General features: G+C 48.2%; 1 protein-coding gene across 4 annotated transcripts in view; it reads left to right on the top strand.

Moving 5' to 3' along the window:
* RABGEF1 (RAB guanine nucleotide exchange factor 1) overlaps positions 1–19,395 on the top strand; it is a 53,638-nt gene extending 34,243 nt beyond the window's left edge. For all 4 annotated transcript variants that reach the window (XM_044232892.1, XM_044232890.1, XM_044232891.1 and 1 more), the window contains 5 exons: positions 7,327–7,408; positions 8,550–8,682; positions 9,832–9,923; positions 14,035–14,291; positions 17,090–19,395. In XM_044232892.1, the coding sequence (XP_044088827.1) occupies positions 7,327–7,408; positions 8,550–8,682; positions 9,832–9,923; positions 14,035–14,291; positions 17,090–17,530 (1,005 nt within the window). In that variant the 3' untranslated portion in view covers positions 17,531–19,395. The remainder of the gene's footprint in view (positions 1–7,326; positions 7,409–8,549; positions 8,683–9,831; positions 9,924–14,034; positions 14,292–17,089) is intronic.
* The last annotated feature ends 3,932 nt before the right edge of the window (positions 19,396–23,327 follow it).

The raw sequence follows: 23,327 nt of genomic DNA, 5'->3' as shown, positions 1-23,327 counted from the left end.
TGAATGAATAAAATAAGAACGTACATAGAATACAATGACATGTAAGAGAATTTTTTTTTTTTTTTAAAGAGATCACAAGTAGGCAGAGAAGGAGGCGGGAGGGGGAAGCAGGCACCCTGCTGAGCAGAGAGCCCGATGCGGGGCTGGATCCCAGGACCCTGAGATCATGACCTGAGCTGAAGGCAGAGGCTCAACCCCCCCGAGCCACCCAGACGCCCCTGTAAGAGAAAATTGAAAACATTGTGGAGTCGAACCATGATGACTTTGTCGATGGGTCTGGCAAGACAGGCTCCAGCTTTGGCATCGCCTCTCGGGCCTCTCCTGTTGTGCTCAGCCATGAGACAAAAGAACAGTGGCCGGGATGGAAGGGAGAACATGGGTGGACATGAAACAGAAAAGAGATGCCTTCTCTATGGAGAAGATGATCCTGGAAGAGAAGGTCGCGTTAGAAGAGCGGCTGAAAGAGCCTGAGGAAGAGCACCAGCGAGGCTTGGCAGATACAAGAGCTCGCTGCCGAGGAGCCGAAGCTGGTGAAGGAGGCAGAATTACGTGGTATTTTGTCATTCTGCGGGGACTTGCTAGAGGTTATAGGCATTTTGGGGAAAGCAACGCAATGTGTGTTCCAAAAGGAAAACTAAAGATGATAACCCTGTAAGACCTCCAGAAGAGCCTCGTGATGCCTAAATTCCATGTTCGGAAGGTGCCAGAAAACACAGCTGACTCTCACTGAGCCAGTTGTGGTCCCCGTTTGACCCTCTAGGTGTGAGGCGTGGCTCTGCCTTCTTGGTGGAGGGAAGGAGCTGGGCTCGACGGTGCTTGTTAACAAGCTGAGGTACAGGCTGATGGCACACACCAGGCCAACCCTGGTGGGCGTGGCGGGAGAAGCGTAGCTGCCTCTTAATGAGCCGCTGTAGCTCTTGAAAGGCATCTTGTCTTATCTATGAGTATTTTTGACCTTTTCCCAAACCTTGTTGGACAACCCGAGTGGCTAAAACACGCAATTGCACGGATGAACTCTAATTCAGGAGTCTGTTCATTGATTTTTTTAAGATTCCACGTTTCATAGTTGCACATACTCAGAGCAGAGGCCAGTGGGACGCTACTCGGCCTCCGGAGTATCGTGGAGCAGCTGCACCTGCTCAGTCTCTGGTGGCATCGAGGTATCTTAGACGAACACAGTGTCTTTGGGAATTCTGTGTGGTTACTTGGCCCTGCCTGGCTGCACTGTGGTTTTGCATCTCACTGTAGCGTGTGAGTTACTGGAATACTTCCCCCAATACCCATTGCGTTCAGTGAATGAAAGACAAGAATTTAAAGATTTTCTTGCTAAAAAAAATTTAATGATGACCTTTGTAAAGAACATATTTGGGCTCATTTGTGATTAGTAACCAACCAGCTGCTAGAAATGATCAACTATTGGCTTTTCCACAGAGATGTGGAAGGAACACATGTACCTTAACAATTCCCACCACCTTTATATTGCCAGTAATTGACTTTGACAAAAATCAGTTACTTTTGCCCTGTTTTGTTCCTCTAAATGTAAAAATGTTTAAATCCGTGTTCAGCTAGCTACTAATGACGTTGGGGCATAGTCCCCGGTAAGAAGAACTGTCTCAAAATATGAAACCATGTGCTTGGTCTACTGGAGGTGTTAATTTTAATATTTTACTTGAGAGGATTAAAGGCCTAATATGTTTGTTTTCCTAAAAAAAAAAAATTATTGAAGGCAACGGGAACCAGCAATTCAAAAAATATGAACATCAAAGCTAACACCTAAATAAATCAAAAAGTTAACTACAGTACAAAAGAAACTTAACCCAGAAAACAAATCATGGAATTCCAGATTCTAAAGATGAGAGTTTCAGATGGACAATGAATAAAACACAATTAAGGAATAGTCAGTTCTCAAAACACATTGGGGGAAAAAAAGATTTCAACCAGACAATTAAGAAAGTATACAGAATACCTCTCAGTATTCAAAGGAATTCACCTTCTTGTCAAACTTTTAAACTACAAAGGAAAAATTTCTAGGAAAAAAAAATAACTTCACATGCAGACATAATAGAAAAGATGATCCCAGCAATAGCTTAAAAATACTTAAGGAAAGAGGTTCATTTACGTGGCTAGATTGATTTTTCTTAGAAAACTGAAAAAACATTTTGGAATTTTGTAGAATCTAAAAATTTACCAGCACAAACCTGACATCACTTAGTTCCTTTGACAAGAAGTGTGAAGGATCTGAGATTTTCCCTACTTGGAAGTTTCCAAGTTAGGCTGCCACCATTTTGTGGATGCGGCAGAAGACGTGAGTCTCCGGGGTCGGAAAAGAAGGCCAGTTTATGACTCACAGCCGTGGCTGTATCAAGAGTGTATCAGCAGTTGTGGCAGTTCCCGGACACCTGTTCCCACGGGCCTGCAAAGACCAGTAGTGCCTGTGCGTGCAGGACGAACGTTAGATAAGAGGATCTTTTCTAACGGGCGGTGTGCTCGCCGGACCTTCACCTCGCATGGAAATACTATCTTTATTAAAGTGGAAAATAGACAATCTGTCCTTTTACTTGAGGGAGGCACGATCTCTGTCTTCCGAGGATAGCTCTGTATAGCTGTCCTTGAAAAGATGGTGTAGAACAAAGGCAGTCCAGGGCTCGCCTCACAAGATATGCAGAAATAGAAGAGATCTTTGTAGAATTGTGTCCCAGTGTTCTTACAGTATTATAAAGGGAGGGGCGATGATGGACGGTCACATTGATTTATTCTTTCTCTCACCTAATTGAGCACTAGCCCTCTGCCTGGCCCTGTTGTGGGCACTGAGGGTATGGTCGTCAGCAGGGCCCTTGTGGAGCTCCCATTTTTGTGGAGAAAAGAGAATAAACATTTGTAATACAGGATAGTGCTGTAGTGGTAAGTCCTACAAAGAATCTAAAATAAGGTAAGAGGACAGAGTGGCAGGGGAGTTAGTTAGAAGTACAAAATAAACACCGTAATGAATTGTAAGTCATGCAGTAGAAGGAGAGATCTACAAAGATCCTGCGTAGAACAGAATCGCCGTGGTTGCGTGGAGCAGGGGAGGAGCAGGTAACTCATTGCCACTAGTCAGAAGGCATCAGTGTTTCTAGTAGAAGTGAGTACTGGTAGTAACCGCAAGAGTCCATGTCATTTGCTCTCAGCGTTGAGATTCGGTCCTTAGGAATGTAGCCGTGTCTCAGGCGCCTCAGTAGAGGAAAAGAGCAAAAGCATTCTGTTGTGGAAGGTTCGTAAATGGAAGGAAAGCAAAATCACAGCGTCATGAAGGAAGAACATTATTGTTAAAATGCTAAGGGAATCCCCCATATCTTAAAAATAAAATGAGATTTACAGTTTTAGTAGTGAAGAGGTCTCCTCTGACAGACTCCGTATTGATAGTCCTTCTGTTGACAGAAAGCCGCTCTGCTGACTGATGGGATTTGAGGAGGTTTACGGAATGATTTAAAGTAAGAATCAGAGAAGAGGACGATAATTCCATGGTATTTAGAATTCATAAACATGTTCTTAGGGACATGTTCTTCGTGGAGCTGCTGCTGCTGATTACCCCCATGGAAGTCCAGGCGTAGCAGTAAAACTCGCTCTCTGAAGAAGTAATACCAGGGAACTTAACAATTGTTTGCTCCATGGATATATTCGTCTGGTGATCTAAGGCTTAGAGAATTTACCGTACACATTTTATCGACTGACTCATAGTGAGGGCTGATAGGAAACAGAAGCTTGAAGTCTTACGGGAAGTCGAGGTACAGAGAGGAAGGCCACGTACGGACGGACGGAGCGTGGTCGGTTCGAGTCCCGTCGTGCCCCCACGGGGACGAGTGGCAGTGGATCTGCGGGAGTTTACACGCAGGGCGTGAAGGACACACTTTCTCGTGGGCGTTGCTTGTCACGTCAGTCCGCACTCACGCGGGTGGTGGTGTGGAACACGGGTACTCGCCGCTCTGCCCGTGTCTGTTGAGAGGAGATCGGAGAAGGTAGATGGAATGAGAGAGGTCAGAGATTGACCACATGCGCCGTGGCACTTTGTCATTCTGGCTTACAGTTTTCGTAGAATATTGTCATTACTTATTTGCATTCAGTCTTCCCATTCAGCTTGAGTGCTGTTGGAGCATTTTATTTATTTTTGTGTGTTTGGTGCAGTGGCTGGCAATTCAGTCATGCAGCAGATGCTTTCAGAGTGGATACAAATACACTTTTCATGAAATTCAGGAAAATCCAGCTGTACTAATAGGGGCATAAAATTAGCCACATGACAAGATAAATTCGCAAAATTCAGTTGCAATATGACATGCCCGTAATAAAAGCTAAAGAGCCGAGCACAGTACTAAAAAATAGTTACTTTTAAAGATGTTAGCAATGAATGGCATTAAATGTTAATAGCACTCTAATAAGGAAAGTTAGGTCGTAGCTCATTCAAAGAATTAAAAGACTGAGGATTGTAAGAAAACTTGAAATTACAATGTTACATTTACTCTAGGAAAAAAAAGAGTATTTTCTTTTTGTGAGGTGGGGTGGGGAGCATGAATTTGGTGGAAGAGATTTCTAAATCTGGCCAACTTTCCTAAAATGAAAGACATCACAAGTAGGTGAGATTTTGATTAAAAAATTAAAATATAGGACAGCGAAATAAACCAGGGATTCCAGAAATAAATTCGGTTTCTCAGGAGCCAGTTACGTGACAGCTGGGGTAGCGAGGGGCAGTGTGGCTTCACCACCTGCCGCTGACGAAGACGGGGGTCTGTATGTTGATGACGTCCTGTGTTCCGTGCTGTGCGCCCACAGCTCCTCCAAAGAAAGAGTTAAACATGCGAAAACTTAGAAGTAGATTAACAAAGTAGATTAGGATATTTATTTCAACTGTAGGTACTTATTTCTGTGGAGAAATTTGGAACAGTTTCCCCCCACCCCCCAAAGAAGGTAAAATGTATTTTTTTAAGTTAACATATAATGTAGTATTTGCCGCAGGGTACAGGTCTGTGAGTCGTCAGGCTTACACACTTCACAGCGCTCACCATTGCACATCCCTCCCCAGTGTCCATCACCCGCCACCCCCTCCCCCCCAACCCTCAGTTTGCTTTGTGAGATTTAGAGTTTCTCATGGTTTGTCTCCCTCCTGATCCCATCTTGTTTCATTTTTCCCCTCCCTACCCCCTGCCCTGCCTCTCAGATTCCTCATATCCGAGTAGAACAGTTTTCAAGGTGCAGCTGAACTGTTAAAGAATTATTCTTAAGGACCAGTTAAAAGGTTTAGTGGCATTAACTTTTTTGAAAGCCGTGTAATGAAAAGTAAAAGATAAAATGGAAAGTAGCACTGGGAAATTGTGGTGAATATAAAGAAAAGCTTAAGATTTTAAAATGTGTAAAATTTACTTAGTACTGAGTTCTCACTAGACAAGGGATCGATTTTAATTCCACCAGGTCGCTCTTCTGTAAATAACTAGTTAAGAAAGCAACAGGACTTGCTGTCAGGGTTGTCCGAGAACCCCGCCAGCCCTGTGAGACCTGCAGTTATTCTGACCGAGGAGATGAAGGACCCCTTAGAAGAGGGAAGTGTGAACGGAGCCTTCCCTGGGCAGCTCTTGGAAAACGGAGAGCAACAGAAGTGCGTCAGGACGAGAATGACTTTGCGGTGCTCGAGATGCCGAGATGCGGGCAGCTCAAGCAGAGCCTCGGGACCCGGGCTCCCCGGCAGAGGAAGCGGGGCGGGGGGGCGGGGGCGGTGCTGGGCACAGACTGAGGCACCATCCCCCGGACGGACGGATGGACGGACAGACGGACACCCTCGGTGCTCCGCTGCTGATCCGATTGTCATGCCCCGGTCTGAATCCGAGGTGACCGGTGGGCCTGGTGTGTAGGACAGATGGGAAAGTGAGCTCAGGGTTGGGGAGAGCAGCTCTGCTCGAGATGAGGGGTGACGAGAGCCCAAACCCGGCAAAGATGGGGGGGACAGACACTGTAAAGGCAGCAGGGGATGGTCTGGACCCCACGGCATACTTGGGATTTTTTTTTTTTTAAGATTTTATTTGACAGACAGAGATCACAAGTAGGCAGAGGCAGCAGAGAGAGACGGGGGAGCAGGCTCCCTGCCGAGCAGAGAGCCCGATGTGGGGCTTGATCCCAGGACCCTGAGATCTGAAGACAGAGGCTTTAACCCACTGAGCCACCCAGGCGCCCCATACTTTGGGATTTAAGCTGGGGCAGCCAGGTCTGCGCGCTCTCCCCAGAGCTTCTCCCCAAGCCCTCGCTAGTTGCTTTCCCTGCCCTGCGCGCGGCTGTCCAAGACTCAGCCCTGTGGGATTTGTCCCGGGCTGCAGTGGTGCCCTTTCTGCAGTGACTTCTTTAAGAAAAGCCTTGGGAGAAATTTCTGGGTTTGGTGTTAGAAGTTCATCTGAAGAGTTAGTTTACTTTTACATTTCGGACCCCCAGTTACGGGACCGGTTTTGTCTTAGTGATGGTTGCTAGACCTTGTTGGAGGCTGATGCCTAGGCTGACTCTACCTCTGTATCTTCGAGGACCGTGCTTCTCTGTTGCTCCCAGCTCCGTCCTCTGGTCTTTCCGTGTTTCGTTTTCATCTAGTTAATTGTGCTGAACTGTGTTGGCATTTTGTGTAGATCGTACTCTTTAGGAGAAAATAGGGAATAAATACACATATTGTATGTATATAACCAGTAAACCCAAAGGGAAATTACGAAGCCGAGTGGCGTAGAGGCTGTAGAGAAATCAACACTCGTTTGGCTAATGGCTGGACACTGGCGTTTCCGAGGATCGCATCTAGCAGCAGATACTGAGAGCCATAAAGTTCATATTTATTAAAGTCTTAGTGTCACTCTTCAATATGCATCACCAAGAAATAACCCCAGAGAGATAGTCCACATGGTTACTTATGCTGCCGTACGTGGTAGTGAGAAAGAGAAGGAACTCGAAGGCACAGGGTAGACCGGTTCAGTAATTCACCTAACACAAGGGGTGTGAGAAGGTCCCCAGAAAGGACTATGTGGACCCGATAAATAGAAATGTACATAAATGTGTACATTATCAAGGATGTGTATGTACCCATGTAAGAAAAATGTACTTATCTGTGAATACATATTATGTACACACACACACACACACACACACACAAAAGTATGAGGTCATGGGAGTTGTAAGTAATGGGGTTTTCTCCTCTGCAGAGTTGGTATAATTGGTAGGTACTTTCGAGATTACATCAGTTACGGAGTGGGTTCTTGAAGCTTCGTAAAATTGAGAGCTTTACGCATGATCTTTCTTGAGCTACCAACAGCCTCTTTGTCCTTTTGTTTTCAGGATCTAAGCATTGAGGAACAGTCAGAGTGTACTCAGGATTTTTACCAGAATGTGGCTGAAAGAATGCAGACTCGTGGAAAAGGTAATGCTCTGTTCGCCAGCTGTAAAGGGATTGCTGGTAATTGTACAGAGTCTGACTGCTCTGTTAGAGCTTTCTCTCTCTCTGATGGCCTGACTGGTTTGCCAACTCCGTCCTGTACACAGCTCCACCGACATGCTGGTGGCTGTCTTGTCCTGAGAGGGTCTTTGAATGCCACCAGTGTCACTCCAAAGTGATCACAGCAGTTGGGTAGTTTATTAAACGTTGTTTAATCATCCCGTTGGGGTAGGGTAGAGTCCATTAAAACCCCGAAGGAGGCTTCTACACGAAATGCCCATCTTGGAATCACCATTTTGGTGAGTCATTTTTCATGGTGATACATTCCTCAGATGGCTGGAGGGATGGAAAAAATTTGAGAGTCACTGACTTAAAGCTTAGATTTTTATTTTATTTATTTATTTATTTAAGATTTTATTTATTTATTTGACAGAGATCACAAGTAGACAGAGAGGCAAGCAGAGAGAGAGAGGAGGAAGCAGGTTCCCGGCTGAGCAGAGAGCCCGATGTGGGACTCGATCCCAGGATCCTGGGATCATGACCTGAGCTGAAGGCAGCGGCTTAACCCACTGAGCCACCCAGGCGCCCTATTTATTTATTTTTTTGTAAATATTTTAGAGCTTAGGTTTTTAGTACATTTTCTTGAATTTGTCTTCCATTGGTGTTGGGTTTTAGGATATACGTAGCATGTCTGTCTGTCTGAGAAATAAGCCCCACTGCGCATCTCTAAGAGCTCTCCAAGGTTGTACAGTAAACCTCAGAAAAGTGGAAGCGTGGGCCGCCAACATTCCCGGTCTTGGCAATTTCAAGTGCTTCTCTAACGTAGCAATGCGGAGGGACCCGTGCTGAGGTGTTCCCACTTGGCGCGGCGTACCGCTGTTCGGTCCTGCCAGAACAGTTCCGGTTAGAGGTGGTGACTCTGTGAAGGGCAGTCCCAGAAGTTGAGGTAGATTTTTAAAGGGTATTTTTTAATGTAACATCTTACACTTCTGTTTCTGGGTATATTTAATGCATTACTAGTAAATCGGCTTTCTGCCGCATGGGGACAGGGAAAGCTGTGAAGACATCTCTTCCTTTATCCCGTCCGCCCTTCCTTTGAGCTTTTATGTCCATTTGGATATTCCAGTGCCTCCTGAAAGAGTTGAGAAGATCATGGATCAGATCGAAAAGTACATCATGACTCGTCTCTATAAGTACGTGTTCTGTCCAGAGACTACCGACGACGAGAAGAAGGATCTCGCTATTCAGAAGAGGATCAGGTAGCTGGTTGTTTTCCTTTGTCTTGTATTTACTGCCTGCCAGCAGGGGACACACTTGGATTTCAGGCCTTGACAGCGACCAGCAGCCAAGGTACCCACCATCCGTAGCATCTCCGCGGCTTCGGGGTGTCAGAGGAAAAGCATCTGGTAGACTGTAGGAGGGAACACCTGAAAACACGTACTTGCTTATCCATCTGACTCCAAGAAGCTTTAGAAAGGAAGCAGATCTGATGTTTCAGATTGTTTCAGATCTCCAGAATTTCCAAGGAACGGGGGGAAATGTCCTTCTTGTCTCATTTCATTATACTGTCGTGTCAGGCAAGAAGCTGTGATTATCCACACGAAGGCGGTCGGCGTCCTTGTTCCTCCCTGTCACTCATTATTTAGCTGTTCTTCTGATCACAACTTGCGCTCACACTGGGCTGACGACACTTCCCAAAGCGCTCCGTCTTCCCTGGCGGCACAGTGAGCCCCAGGGCTCTGTATTACCAGTGGCAGCGAAACCTGTAGGAAATAGGCCATCAGATGTGGGAATGGGTCCAAGACTGGTCATGCTAAGGTGCTTCTGGAGGAGGGGTCTTGGAATCCAAGCAGGGTTCCTTGACAGTGGGGCTGCTAAGTGGTAGACTATCTTGATGTGTCTGGCAGAAGCAAGGAGTTGGTATTAGGAAGGTGGCACATGGAGCCCTAAGGCACTAGGTGGGCCTTGGACTAATGTGTGGGGTGGGAGCATCCGTCCGTCGGAATCCCTGCCGTGAAGATGGGGAGACCAGGAAACTCAGGGATCCCAAAGGGGGCGACTCATGCTTGGTGACCTTTATTCACTTGTTCTGCTCTGCCTCGAGAGTTGAGGGTAGAGCCCCAGTGACATTACGGTGATCGATGACGGAGAGAGGGAGCGGCGGGTTCTTCTCAGATCTTCAGTCTCAGATCACTTCTGCTTTTCCTGTGATGAGAGAAGCCTCGTTTGAGGGTTCTGGTCACTTCGTCTGAGCTCCTGATCTGTTCAGGGGCAACGTGCTGGGGCCTAGGATTGCCTCATTAGTCAGTGGTGCCCCAGTAGTTTCCCTTAACTAAAGGGAATAACAAGACAAATGACTGTGGTCCATTCTTGGAATTTTTTTTTTTATTGTCTCTCCCTCTTTGTAGAGCCCTGCACTGGGTCACACCTCAGATGCTTTGTGTCCCTGTTAATGAAGAAATTTCAGAAGTGTCCGATATGGTGGTGAAAGCAATCACAGGTCAGTGACACGGAGAGCCTTTTCGTCTGGATGTTTTCCCCTTGACACTGACGTAAATCCATACAAGACAGCGAAGTGTTTCTAAAATGTAGACTGCCAGAGACATACCGGAATGTGGTAAAAGCAGCTTGTAAGTGTGCTAGTGTATGAGTTTGGACCGTGCCTTCTAGCAGGTGAGCGTTTCCTCTGGGCCTCCTGTGACCGGGTCTCTCATTTCGTGGGCACTGAACTAAACTGAGGTCAGATGCAGCGAGGGCAGATTTCTTGCCTTTTTTCTTCTTTTTTTAGAGTGAGAGATGGCGTGTGTGACTGGGGCAGTGGGAGGGTGGCAGAGGGGCAGAAAGAGGGTGAGAATCTCAAGCAGACTCCATGCCCAGCGCAGCCCAGTACCGGGCTCGAGACCATGACCTGAGCCGAAGTCAAGAGTCAGACGCCTAACCCACTGAACCACCCAGGCACCCCAGCTAAGGAAAATTTCTGAAAACCCCGTTGCATTTACATATTCAGAATAATTTAGGGGGGAGGAAGCAAATTGATGGAAAAAGGTAATCCGCACACTACAGTTATATACTAAAATGAAATCTCTCTGACTGGTTGTTAGTCAGAGACGTGCTTTGGATGACTTTCCTGGTTTGTTCAGTGTAGAAATGAAGGACCCTGATGCGGCTCCTCCATCCAGGACAGGTCCCGGCACCTGATAAGGTTCTGTTTCTTGCTCAGAGGAATAGCCCAGCAGAGGTATACCATGGAAGTTTAAAAAAAAAGAAGAACGAAAACAAATTCAGCCTTATGGAGAAGACACCCAGATACTTCTTAATTAAGAAGAGTTGGAAAGACTTCCCTATTTAGAGCTGTTAGGGGAGCTCCGCTGGGAGAGAAAGTTAGCTGCTCTTGCCGTGGCTTGGGGAAGCCATTAAGTAGGTTCCTTTGGTTCTAAGAACTAGACACTCACGTGGCAGGAAGAAACGGGGATTTGCTTAAGATACTCTCGAGGTAGGAAAGGGAGCAGGGCTCTCCCCAAAACTTAGCCCCACTAGGAACTGGGTCATCTGCTCCTAACACGATTCTTCCGCTCTCTCGAGTTCTGCTTCTCTTTGTATAGCTTTGCTTTTTAACTCCTGTTTTGAAATGAATTATTTTCTGAGTGAATGATTTAATTCCACTTGCTTGCGGAGTCTAACTGGCCTAGCTAATTACCGTTCTCCGTTACTCAGAGCTTTTCTCCAAGGCTGTGTTGTAGGTTTCATGAATTGTCTCCTCTGGGTCCAGGCCCCCCCACTCCCACCTTCTGCTCAGGGAACATCATAAGAGATTGAAGGTGAGAAGCCTGGGTGTAGGCCTCGTACTTGTGTTTTTTTCCAAAGACTCTTGCCAAGTTCAAGACCAGCTGGTTTATGTTTAAAGCGCTTCATAGGAATTTGTGCCAGGGACTCTTTGCTGAAGTGCCAAAGGGTTAGACCTTCTAAAACCAGAAACTACAAAAGCCAGACCATTGTCTGCTTAAAAGTGGCACTGAAAGGACTTCAGTATTTCAACAGTTTGTTAATAGAATTTGAGGTGAGACTCATCTCAAGGCCTCTGAGTTGGAGTTTGAAGAGATGTGTTGATAGTAGAAATTTGGCCACAGAATTCTAAAAGCTTCCTTACTTTTTCTCATCTTAGCCCCTCTGTCTTGCCAGTCCGAGTGCATATACGTTCTGCGAGGGCCACAGGCCGTGTGAGTGCTTTTTCCTAATCTCCAGGTGTTAGCCCAAGTACAGGAACAAACACGGGGTCTAACCCTGGTCTTCAAAACGGAGACACCAGCTAAATTTCTCAGAACCATCCCATGTGCTGCTGCTGAGCACTGGCAGTTTTGTTGATAAATACACGGAATGAGGTTTCTGTCTCATTGGACATCTGTCGTCCAGGAGGTGGAGGCCGGGGATGCTGTTAAACATCCTGCAGGACCGGACAGTCCACTCCCAGAAGAGATGATCCAGTCCGGGCTGTCGTGGGTGCCAAGGTGGAGAAGTCATGACTTAGAGGGCTAGCCTGCTTTGTTTGCAGAACTCGCTAAAGCTAAAACTGGACTTGTGCCAGATGCAGGACCACACAAGGCCCGGCTCGCGTCCTGCCCACTGTAAAAGCCCGGGGCAGCAGACGCGCAGCCGTTATCTGAGGACTGTGACGTGACCGCAGGCAGACCGGGGTGGGGAATCCTTCAGTGGGAGAAGTTAACACCAGGGGGAGTTTCCTGTTCTCTTGTTTCCTCCCGGACCCCCTCAGTTGGGCTTTAGGGCAGTGCAGGTCATGGAGCTCACTACCCGTGGTGGGGACCCAGCAGCATCCCCCCAAATCTTCTTTCAGTCCCGAAGGGTGCTAGCAAGGGGAAGCTTGGCCACAGGACAGGGTGTGGGAGAAATCTCCATACCACCCCCCGCTTCATTCTTTTCTTCCTTCCCTTCTCTTCCGTTTTACACTCTTGGCCTCCCTCCTGGCACTGGCAGCTACACATGCTTCCAGAGAAAAAGTGATTCTTTTTTTATTCACTTTAATACTTAAAGAATAAACATTAATGAGAGATTGGCTAAAAGTTTAAACTAAGAGTAAAAACCAGTAATAAAAGGTAGGAAGCTAAATAGCATAAATGAAAGTAGTGAAGTTGGTTTAAAAAGGTCTTCCCCCGAGTCGCTCCTGTAGTATGTTCTACTCAGAGAAAACAGGCTGAGACATATTAACAGTAATTACAGCCCATAATTAAAAGACTAAAGGAACCAAACTATAAAATAAGGAAAAACCACACAATAGACTCGTGAGTTCGGGGAATAAAAGCATCAGTAAGTTTTTTTTTTTAAGATTTTATTTATTTATTTGACAGACAGAGATCACAAGTAGGCAGAGAGGCAGGCAGAGAGGGAGAGAGAGAAGCAGGCTCCCTGCTGAGCAGAGAGCCCGATGTGGGGCTCCATCCCAGGACCCTGGGATCATGACCTGAGCTGAAGGCAGAGGCTTTAACCCACTGAGCCGCCCAGGTGCCCCCATCAGTAAGTTAGAACTCGGCCTCCGCATGGCCCAGTGGCTCTGCCCGCCACACGCTCCCCTTCTATGGCCGGTGGTCCTGTGAGGGCTCCCCCCGGAGCCGACCACAGGGATGGAGCTGGGAGCAGAAGGGACCCTGATGCGCACCACCGCCCCCCCCCCCAAACTGGAAACTTCAGTTCCTGCTACGGGCAGCTACTGCTGTCAGAGGAACCTGCCCCGCTATTTCTTCCACGGGGCCGCAGTCGGCAGGCAGCAGTGCACATCCAAGGGCGCCCTCCCCCTTCCCTTGCACCGTGTCCCCGGGGCTGACTCCTGTTCCTCACGGGCTCCTCGTCCTGGCAACACAGGACGGTTTATAAGAGCCTGCCACTTAGGGGGTTAGGGGTGGTGAAGTGGTTTTTCTCTGAGGGAAGTGAATGGTGCGTGTGAGACGAAAGGTTTGTCCTCGCTCACCCCCGTGCTGACCGGTGGGGTGCGAATGCCGTGGAGGGGCCCTGGTGGTTTCTGGCCGGGGGGGATGGGCACGTCCTGTAGACCGACCCGTCGGGGGCTTCGGCAGCTGAGCTCTGGTGCGGCGATGCTGTGTCGTCTCTGCCTTTCTAAAGAGCAGTGTGCATTCTGCACGGTTCCCAGGGTGGCAGAGGAGCAGAAGCAGGAGAAAGACTCGAATCCTCCCGCGAGCTCACCAGCAGCTGCGCACCGTGGTTAAGAGCGGGGGTTTCAGAATCCGGCAGACTTGGTTGCAAAACCCCCCTCTGTCCCTTGCTGTCTGTATGATTTGGGCAAATCACCAGGCTTCTCTGAACCTCAGTTGCCTTCCTCACAGCTGTATCCCTTGCCCAGTCTGGGGATGGAAAAGCAGTGGGCTTGGGGGGCAAGGAAGTAACGCATGTAGCCTCCGCTCTGTGGCCGGGCGTCCTGAAAGGACGAGCTGAGCTCACGGTGTTGCGTGGTCCGTTTTCGGGCCCGACGTACCTGGCGGAGGCGGCTCCACGAGGCCTCCGCACGCTGCTGGGTTAGAAAGTGCTGATTCCGGTGCCGCGTGGACGAATGTCCTCACCGGAAGCCGTGTCCTCCCGCTGCGCAGATATCATCGAGATGGACTCGCAGCGGGTGCCGCGGGACAAGCTGGCCTGCATCACCCGCTGCAGCAAGCACATCTTCAACGCCATCAAGATCACCAGGAATGAGCCGGCCTCGGCCGACGACTTCCTCCCGACCCTCATCTACATCGTCCTGAAGGGCAACCCCCCGCGCCTGCAGTCCAACATCCAGTACATCACCCGCTTCTGCAACCCCAGCCGGCTGATGACCGGCGAGGACGGCTACTACTTCACCAACCTGGTAAGCCTCACGCTCCGGGGGTTACGGCGAAGGTCACCGAGGCGCGCGCTTCAGGGATGTGGCAGGGCGCTGCGGGCCTGGGGCGGTTCGGCGCCGCTGCGTCGGCACAGCTGAGGAGGCTTGCTTGGAGTCACAGAGCTCTCGGGACCGTGCCACGCAGACACGGCACCTCGGCTCCTCGCCGGAGACCGCGGTCCTCTGCTGGCCAGCTCGCGGCCTCGCGGGGGAGCGTCTGCTGTGCGCGGCCGTCCCGCCCCGGGTCCCAGTACAAGGGCCACTCGCTCAGTTGGGTTGTTTAACCATGAATGAGTCGGATCATGGATTTTGATTTATTATAAAACCTAGGAATTATTTTTTGCTTTATTTTTGTAAGTGATCTCTTAGAATTGAATACCGAGATTTTAAAAAGCTTGGTTTAGAGGATGTGAGGTGATTTTCAAGTATCGTTGGTCGTGTTCGTTGATTCTTGGTGAGACCGTGCTCAGGAGCGTGCGTCTGAGTCGTAAGGCAGAGCGCTCCTCCTGACCACTGAACGCGTCTGTTGTTAACTTTAGGGTAGGTTTGCTAATGAACTTGAGCCTCAAAACACCTTAAACGCTTTCCTTCCTGTGTTTGAAGCCGTACAGGAGAATAGGGAGAGGAGGCCAGGTTGCTGAAGGAAGTGTTTCTAGTAAATTCTAGTAAATGGCCTAAAAAGACGGTACATGAATCTTCAAGGCTTCCAGAAAGTTGTTGTGATTTATTTTTACATCCAAATACGTACTCACCTTTGTACCTGTTCTGTGTCATGTTTTCCTTTAAGTGGGTTCCCAAAAGTGTATAAGCTCCGGGTCCCTCAAAACCTGGTGCTGCCCCGTCCCTCGTCACCCTCAGCCGCGGGGTTCAGCTGCTCGACGTGGCAGTGCTCTTCTCCTTGTTCCAGGTTTTTATTTAAGCTCCAGTCGGTGAGCGTACAGGGTAGCAAAGCTGGAGGCAGAGCAGAGCGTAGTGAGTCCTCACGTGGAGACGGCGCCCCGTGCTTACGGCAGGTGCCTCCTGATCGCCCGTCTCCCAGCCAGCCCATTTCTCCAAAATGCTGCTCGAGCTGTTATTGGCAGTATTTGTCATTCTTCCAGACACGTCACTATTTAAACTACAGCCCCCCAGCAGGGTAGGTGGCCGAGTACCCATTTCTTTACGCAAGTGCTGTTCACTGCTGCAGAGGAGCCTTGTGGGTTTAGCTCTTACTCTGGGGAACCTCAGACAGGCTGCAGATCTCCGAGAAGTTGGAGACGGAGACGTGGCTGGTGGTAGAAGCCACGAGCGGGACCGGGAGGTGTAGCCATTGTGGTCAGCAGCGGAGGCTGCAGGTCCGCCTCTTCCTGCCGCTTCCCAGGGCCGGAACCTTCTTTCTCATCCTCCTCTCGTCTGGGTCAGAGTCTGGCTTCCGCTGTGGCTCCGGGGAGAGTCCGCAGGTTGTCAGAGCCACGACAGCTCCCGCTGTGCGTCCTACTCCCTTACCGCCCTTGAGAGCTCCTTGTTCTGCAGCTTCTAGGTCTTTCGAGTTTCACGGTTCCACTCCTTCCGTGTCTGTGTCCTCTGCTTCCCCTCGAATGGTGTCACTTCCCAGGGTTCTGTCCTCCGTGGCTCCTCTCCCCGGACCGGCGCAGCTGTCACCTGCACACGGACGACACACAGGCTTGTGGCCCCTGCTTTGCCCTTGCACTGACCCCGCTTCCAGCCGTTTCATCCAGCCCCACGTTTAGTTTCCAAGACTCACAGCTTCCCGAGCGGCCGATGGTTTTCTCTTTTCTATCGTCCGCTGTTCCCGCGTGTGGCACTAGTACCTGTGCCTCCCCGTCTAACGGACACACGGACGTCAGGGCGTGGGGAGACTCGCGTAGGCTCACAGACTCTTGGACTGTCACTTGACAGAGGGGACAGCTCAGGTTGCCTGATTTCAAAGCTTATTCTTCTAAACATTTGATGTGAAGGGACCAAAGGCCCTTTGAGGCCCGGAGGCCTGTGTGCCACAGCGGTCCCCGAAGATTGCAGGCCGCTGCCATGCCCTGAGGGAACGCTGTGAGACTGGCTCAACCTCGGAAGGGAATGGCTTTGTGGGGCAGGTTCCTGGGACATAGGGCCCTAGAGCTCCCGGCCCCAGCACGATTCTTCTGCCCTGCGGCGCAGCAGGAAAGCAGGGAGCCTCGGGTCTGAGGAATTGTTTCGGTTTTGTCCACGGAAGCTCTGTGGTAGCCAGTGTGGGACAGACCCTGAAGGTGTCTGCTCTAGCATTTCACGCTGTATAAGACCCCTGGACCTTTGAACAACCTAAGGAAAGGAATGAATTTCTGACAGACCCAGTGAGAATTGGCAATTTGACTTTTTTTTTTTTAAGATTTTATTTATTTATTTGACAGAGATCACAAGCAGGCAGAGAGGCAGGCAGAGAGAGAGGAGGAAGCAGGCTCCCTGCTGAGCAGAGAGCCCGATGTGGGGCTCAATCACAGGACCCTGAAATCGTGACCTGAGCTGAAGGCAGAGGCCTAACCCACTGAGCCACCCGGGTGCCCTAACTTTTTTTTATTTTTTTAAAGAAGGAAACGTATCATTTCAAATGGGACTATGAAGGAAACGTGATTGGCCCTGAGTTCTAATTTTTGAATCTGAAGTCCCTGGGGAGTCGTTAGACTCTTGTGTGTCCTTTTGATTCTGTTTTAAATGCACCAGTGAAAGGATTTAAAAATACATATTTGAGAATCTGAGTCTTTCTTAGGTGACCGGAGTAAATAACGTTCTCGGGCTTGTTTGTTTCTCAGTGCTGTGCTGTGGCTTTCATCGAGAAGCTGGATGCTCAGTCTTTGAATTTAAGTCAGGAAGATTTTGATCGATACATGTCTGGCCAGACTTCTCCCCGGAAGCAGGAATCTGAGAACTGGTCTCCTGACGCTTGCCTGGGGGTCAAGCAAATGTACAAGAACTTGGATCTTCTGTCTCAGTTGAATGAACGGCAAGAAAGGATCCTGAGTGAAGCCAGGAAACTGGAAAAAGATCTCATAGAGTGGACAGATGGGGTCGCTAAACAGGTTCAGGACATCGTTGAGAAATATCCCCTTGAGATCAAGCCCCCGAATCCGTCTTTAGCAGCTATTGACTCTGAAAATGTTGAAAATGATAAACTTCCTCCACCGCTGCAACCTCAGGTGTACGCAGGATCACGGAGCGCACGTGGGTGGCATTTGTTTGAGCCTCAACTGTAGCGAGTCCTTCCTGCAGCGTGGTTGGGGTCTAGACGGCAACTTAATCACTTCTACGCGTCGGAGCATTTTTAAAGGTACAGTTTGTGGGGATTGTTTTGTTTGTTTTTCCTGGCAGGGGAAGCTTAGTAAATAATAAAATACTATTTATTTGAGTTATGGAAATAGATTCATTTAAGGTTTATGTGCAAGTTTTATCTAAATCTCTTTTTTCTCCATGATTTTCCTAAGTGCTTCCTCTGTGGCATTCACTGTGGTTTGGATTTGGGTAAATAATTGCCTTTAAAGGATAAAACAAATGAATGCTACAAAATGTATGTTGAAGGGAATTCAATGGTACCACTATTCTACAGTTTGAAATATTTTATAATTGTAAAGATAGAAGATATATTGATAAGTAAATATGTAAAATTGTAAATATGTAAAAACAAGAAAAGGAATGGTGTCTGCTGTGCATGGCATTTCATGTGTTAATTTGTTTAGTTCAAAATGAAGTATATTGACTGTTCACCTTTAACTCCGTTCTGTTCGGTGTGCCCACCTCAGTGAGTCCAGAAGTGCTTAGACAGACTCCCCTGAAGCCTCGGCTCCATCTTCAACAGTACGTCAGCCCTGACCTGGCCTCCGTATGGTCAGAGACTGTGACGCCATTGAGGTTCAGAGTAACTTTTAGGTCCCATGAAGTTGCTGTTCAGGGTCATTGGAAGAGTTTGAACTGTGCTTCTTGCATCTTTTTCTTCTACTCATTCAGGAAATATTTATCGAGTTCTTTTGAAGGAGCTGGTCCTGGGTCTGGACCGGACGACAGGAGTGAACAGGACTGCACTGGGGAGAGCGGTGGGGGATCCCTCCGAGCTCTGATGTGCACAGCTGCCTTTCTGCCTCCGTAGCGGGCGTTTGACTTGATGGACAACCCAGACACACGTCCTGTAAACCTCTTCCAGGGTTTTTCCACCTCAGTACTACTGACATCTGGGGCCGGAGGATCTTTTGTTCTGGGCGCTTCCCTGTGCATTGTAGGGTGTTTAGCAATATTCCTGGCTTCTGACCCACTAGACACCAGTGGCACCCCCCACAGTTGTGCAAAATTATCTCCAGACATTACCACGTTTCCAGGTTGGAGCAGGGTGGCAAAATCGCCCCCAGTTAGGAACAACTCATCTGTTCCCTATGTGAGGAAGTTCTCCTGCTGGTGGTTAATACAATGTAACCAAAGAATATTGCATTAAATGCACAGAACAGTTAACTGATAGTCATGGAGGTTCTTCAGCCACTGGCACCGCGGAACCTTTTCTAACCCTAACGGAACCCTTCATCACCTAAGTGTGGTCCTCCCCCCAGGCAGTGATTTCTACAGATGACCAGTGGACCTGTGAAACTGTGCACCTGTGCATCCTGCCCAGGGCCCCATTCTGAAACGAGGTCACATCACAAGCAGTTAAGGTTTCTTTGCTTTCCCAGTATCTTCCTGGTAGTGTACCACAGATCTGTAGTGCAATAATTTTGGAATAAAACTAGGGTAAATATACAACTTTTTATCCTTTCCTTAAATTTACATGTAAGGTCCATCGGGTCGACACACCTGTTGTCATAACGCACTGAAGACGTTCACAGTGACCTGGGTCACCTGTCACCGCGCTCACGGGAAGTGCGGCGAGTCACTGCAACAGGCCAGTGAGGATCTGCACTTAGAAACCCGGGCCCCACTGACCTCCGTAGAAAGCGCTGCCCTTTCCCATTGTTCTTTTCTATGTACTTTCTAGGTGCTAATCCAGGTATACACATTCTTAACTCTCCTGGGAATACAGTTCTTTCAGTCGTTGTACCCTGTTTGTTAAATAAAATGTGCATATTGGCCTCCCACAAAAGCTGTCTTTTCTCGATTTCTCACTGTTCAAGTAAGCTGTTGCACTGATTTCTTTGTACATCTCCTGTCAGGTGGATTCTGTAGATGGGAACTCTTGCCTTTGGGAAGCTTCTGTTTCTCTTGGGTCCGCTTCAACACTACGGCCATAGTCTGTGTCTCCTCAACAAGAACCGTTGCTGTTTTATGTACATAAGTGTAACCAGAATAAACCTTTGAACAGAAGTCCGTACTAGTAAGGTTTCATGATCCATCCCTCTTCCAAACAGATTGATTTTTAGTTGTCTTGGGAAAATGCCATTACTGATACTCTCATGTTACAGAGTTTTCCTGTTGAAGAACCATCATTACCATTACATTGCAGACATTCGTGTTAAAATTAAGAACAAGAGAAGGATGTTTGCTGTCACTATTATTTACATTGTTCTCAAAGTTTCACCCCAGCTACTCAGTCTTCAAACAGAAGTAAACATGGACTTAATCTTATTTATTCATTTTTTTATTTTTTAAAAGACTTTGTTTGAGAGAGAGCATGAGAGGGGGAGGAGTGGAGGGAGAAGGAGGAAGGAGGAGCAGACTTCCCGCTAGCAGGGAGCCCACGCAGAGCTCAATCCCGGGACCCTGGGGTCAGGACCTGAACTGGAGGCAGACACTTGCCTCACGGAGCCCCCCAGGCAAAGGGAGCTGAATATAATCAATACAGAAATGAGGACGAGAACTCAAGGAGGCGCAGTGCTGGTTTTGACTTTTGGCTGCCACTTAGTTCTCAGCTCTCTGGCCTTTGGCAAGTCTCTCGTGTCACATCCCTAGTCTGTGACGGGATCATGGTCGTGTCTGCTTCGAAGGCTCATGAGGATTAAACAACCTGTAACAGTGACTAGCAGTGCTAAGTACTCAAGTCATAGGTGATTCTTCTGTGTAGAAATCCCAAGAGAACTGATTCTGAAACATTAAATTTAACTAAAACAGTAAGACAGAAAATGCTAGGAAAAGCCATCAGAAGTAACTGCACGAAATGACTTTTCTGTGTCTTGTTACTAGCCACTTAGCAAATATAATGGGAAAATTTTACTCACAATGACAAAATAAATCAAGTAGCAAGAGCTTTTAAGATTTATATGGAAAAAAATATAAAATCGAGAAAAAAAATAGACATACACAGAGCCGAGGCTCAAGTTCTCTGCACTTGGGCTGTAATGTTCTATCTCTGCCATCTTGGAAATTCTTTAAGATTTTTTTTTTTTTTAATGATTTTTTTGTATTTCTTAGCACGAGCAGGGGGAGAGGCAGAGGAAGAGGGAGAAGAAGATACCCTGCTAAGTGGGAAGCCTGATGCAAGGCTCAATCCCAGGGACCTGGGATCATGACCTGAGCGGAAGGCAGACACTTACCAACTGAGCCACCGAGGCGCCCTGCCATCTTGGAAATTCTTAATAATTTTATCATTAAATTTGGTGGGGGGTTTTGGGTTTTTTTTTTTTTTAAGTTTATTTATTTGACAGAGCGGCAGGCAGAGGCAGAGGGAGAAGCAGGCTCTCCACTGAGCAAGGAGCCCAATGCGGGGCTCAATCCCAGGACCCTGGGATCATGACCTGAGCCGAAGGCAGCTGCTTAACCGACTGAGCCACCCAGGCGCCCTTGTCATTGAATTTGTGTTTTGAAGTGAAGTTTGATGGGACAGTGGATCACGCGCAGTGAGGCTTAGAGCTCATTCACAGTCTCGCTTCTGACCACCTCCAAGAATGAGCTCTTGGACTTACCCCTGCCAGGGTATGACTACTCTAGCCACGGCCTGGGCACTCAGGAATGGTCAGTGCTGGGTGTGCTCTCTTGGGGCGCTGGACCAGGACATGATGTGCAACGGAGGGTTCGCTGTCTGAGAGCTGCATCTTGGCCAGTTGAATCCAGGTGGAAAATACATCTTTTTGGTCTGAAAGCAAGAAAGTGAGAAATTACTTTAAGGCTAATGGGCACAGGAGTCAGCTTGAAGGATTCTCACTGGCCTATTTGGGGACAGTTTAAATAAAAAACTATGAAGAGTAATTGTGAAAAACATCGAATAAATTTTTAAACCTGCACATATTGTAGGTTACCATTATACCAACACATTTGGAGGAAGAACTGGAACTGGAACCCAGATGATAGAGGGAAAGCCTTCCTCCCAGTAAAATGACAACTAGTAACTGTAGGGGTGGAAATGCAATCTTAAATCTCAGTCTTTTAGCCCAGAACCAGATGGCTTCACTGCTGAATTCTACCATTTAAGGAACTAAGTCATGCCTGTTCAAGCTCTTCTAAAACATCAAAGAGAGGGTGCCTGGGTGGGTCAGTGGGTTGGGCCACTGCCTTCGGCTTGGGTCATGATCTCAGGGTCCTGGGATCGAGTCCTACATCGGGCTCTCTGCTCGGCGGGGAGCCTGCTTCCCTCTCTCTCTCTCTCTCTCTCTCTGCCTACTGTGATCTCTGTCTGTCAAATAAATAAATAAAATCTTTAAAAAAAAATAAAACATCAAAGAGAATGCTTTTTTTTAAAAATATTTTTTTATTTGACAGAGATCACAAGTAGGGAGAGAGAGGTGGGGGGGGAGGAAGCAGGCTCCCCGCTGAGCAGAGAGCCCAACACAGGGCTCCATCCCAGAACCCTGGGACCATGACCTGAGCCAAAGGCAGAGGCTTTAACCCACTGAGCCACCCAGGCACCCCTAAGTGGGAAGACTTCTTAAGAGACCAGCATTACCTTGATACCAAAGTGAGTTAAGAACACTATGAAAAATCTACAGACCAATTTCCCTGGTGACTACAGACGCAAAGATCCTCAACAAAATATTAGCAAACTAAGTTCAACAACGCATTAAAAGGATTATACACCATGACCAAGTAGGACCGATTCCTGGAATGCAAAAATGGTTCAATATATAAAACCAGTCGATGCAATACATACATACAGTCATCTCAACTGAAGCAGAAAAAGCCTTTAACAAAATTTAATACCCTTGGAGAAAAAAAACAGTAAACTAAGAATAGAAGGAAACCACAGCATAACAAAAGGTTTATACGACAACCCAAAGCTATACTCAATGGTGAAAGATTGAAAGCTCTTCCTTTAAGACCAGGAGCAGGACAAGGATGGCTGCTTGAACCACTTCTAGGCAAGGTGACATGTATGTTGGTTGGAATTATCTAAAGAGAAATTTTAAGACTCCATCCTAAGAATGCATTGATGAGCAAAGATGAACATGCCTGAAAACAATGAAAAAGTAGAAATAAAAACAAAGCAAAACAAATAGGAAAGAACAAAAAAAAAGTGTTAGAACTGAACACTACAATCACTGAACTTTGAGAAGAAAGAAATACCACCGATGGCGTTCATACTAGAATGGGAGTATCAGCAATCAATCTGTGCCCTGAAGACAGGTCAACAGAAATTATCCAATCTGATCATAATAGACTGAAAATAGGCTGAAACTTAAAAAGTGAATGTACGGGGCGCCTGGGTGGTCAGCGGGTTAAGCCTCCGCCTTCGGGTCGGGTCCTGATCTCAGGGTCGGGGATCGAGCCCCGCGTCGGGCTCTCTGCTCCGCCGGGAGCCTGCTCCCCCCCCGCCCCTCTGTCAGATAAATACATAAAATCGTTAAAAACACACACGAAAGCGTGTCTCCCGTTTGGCCGCGGGCACCTGTGTCCTCCGCGCGCTCCGGGGACGCGGCAGCCGCTCCGCAGCCCCCCCGGGTCCACCGCGGCTCCGGACGACACGCTCCGGCACGGCCGGGCGCCCTCGGCTCCCCGGAGAGGACACCGTCGCTGCCCCGCGCCTTCAGGGCACACGCGGGCACACGCGCTCACACCCACGCGCGGGAAAGGCACGGCGCGCGCTCCACGTCGGGACGCACGCAGCGCCCGTGCTCGCACGCAAGCCCCCGCCACGTGACCCGACGG

The sequence above is a fragment of the Neovison vison genome, chromosome 14 (assembly GCF_020171115.1).
Source record: "Neovison vison isolate M4711 chromosome 14, ASM_NN_V1, whole genome shotgun sequence".
NCBI classification, from domain to species: Eukaryota; Metazoa; Chordata; class Mammalia; order Carnivora; family Mustelidae; genus Neogale; species Neogale vison.
This window is presented reverse-complemented; position numbering and strand designations above follow the sequence as displayed.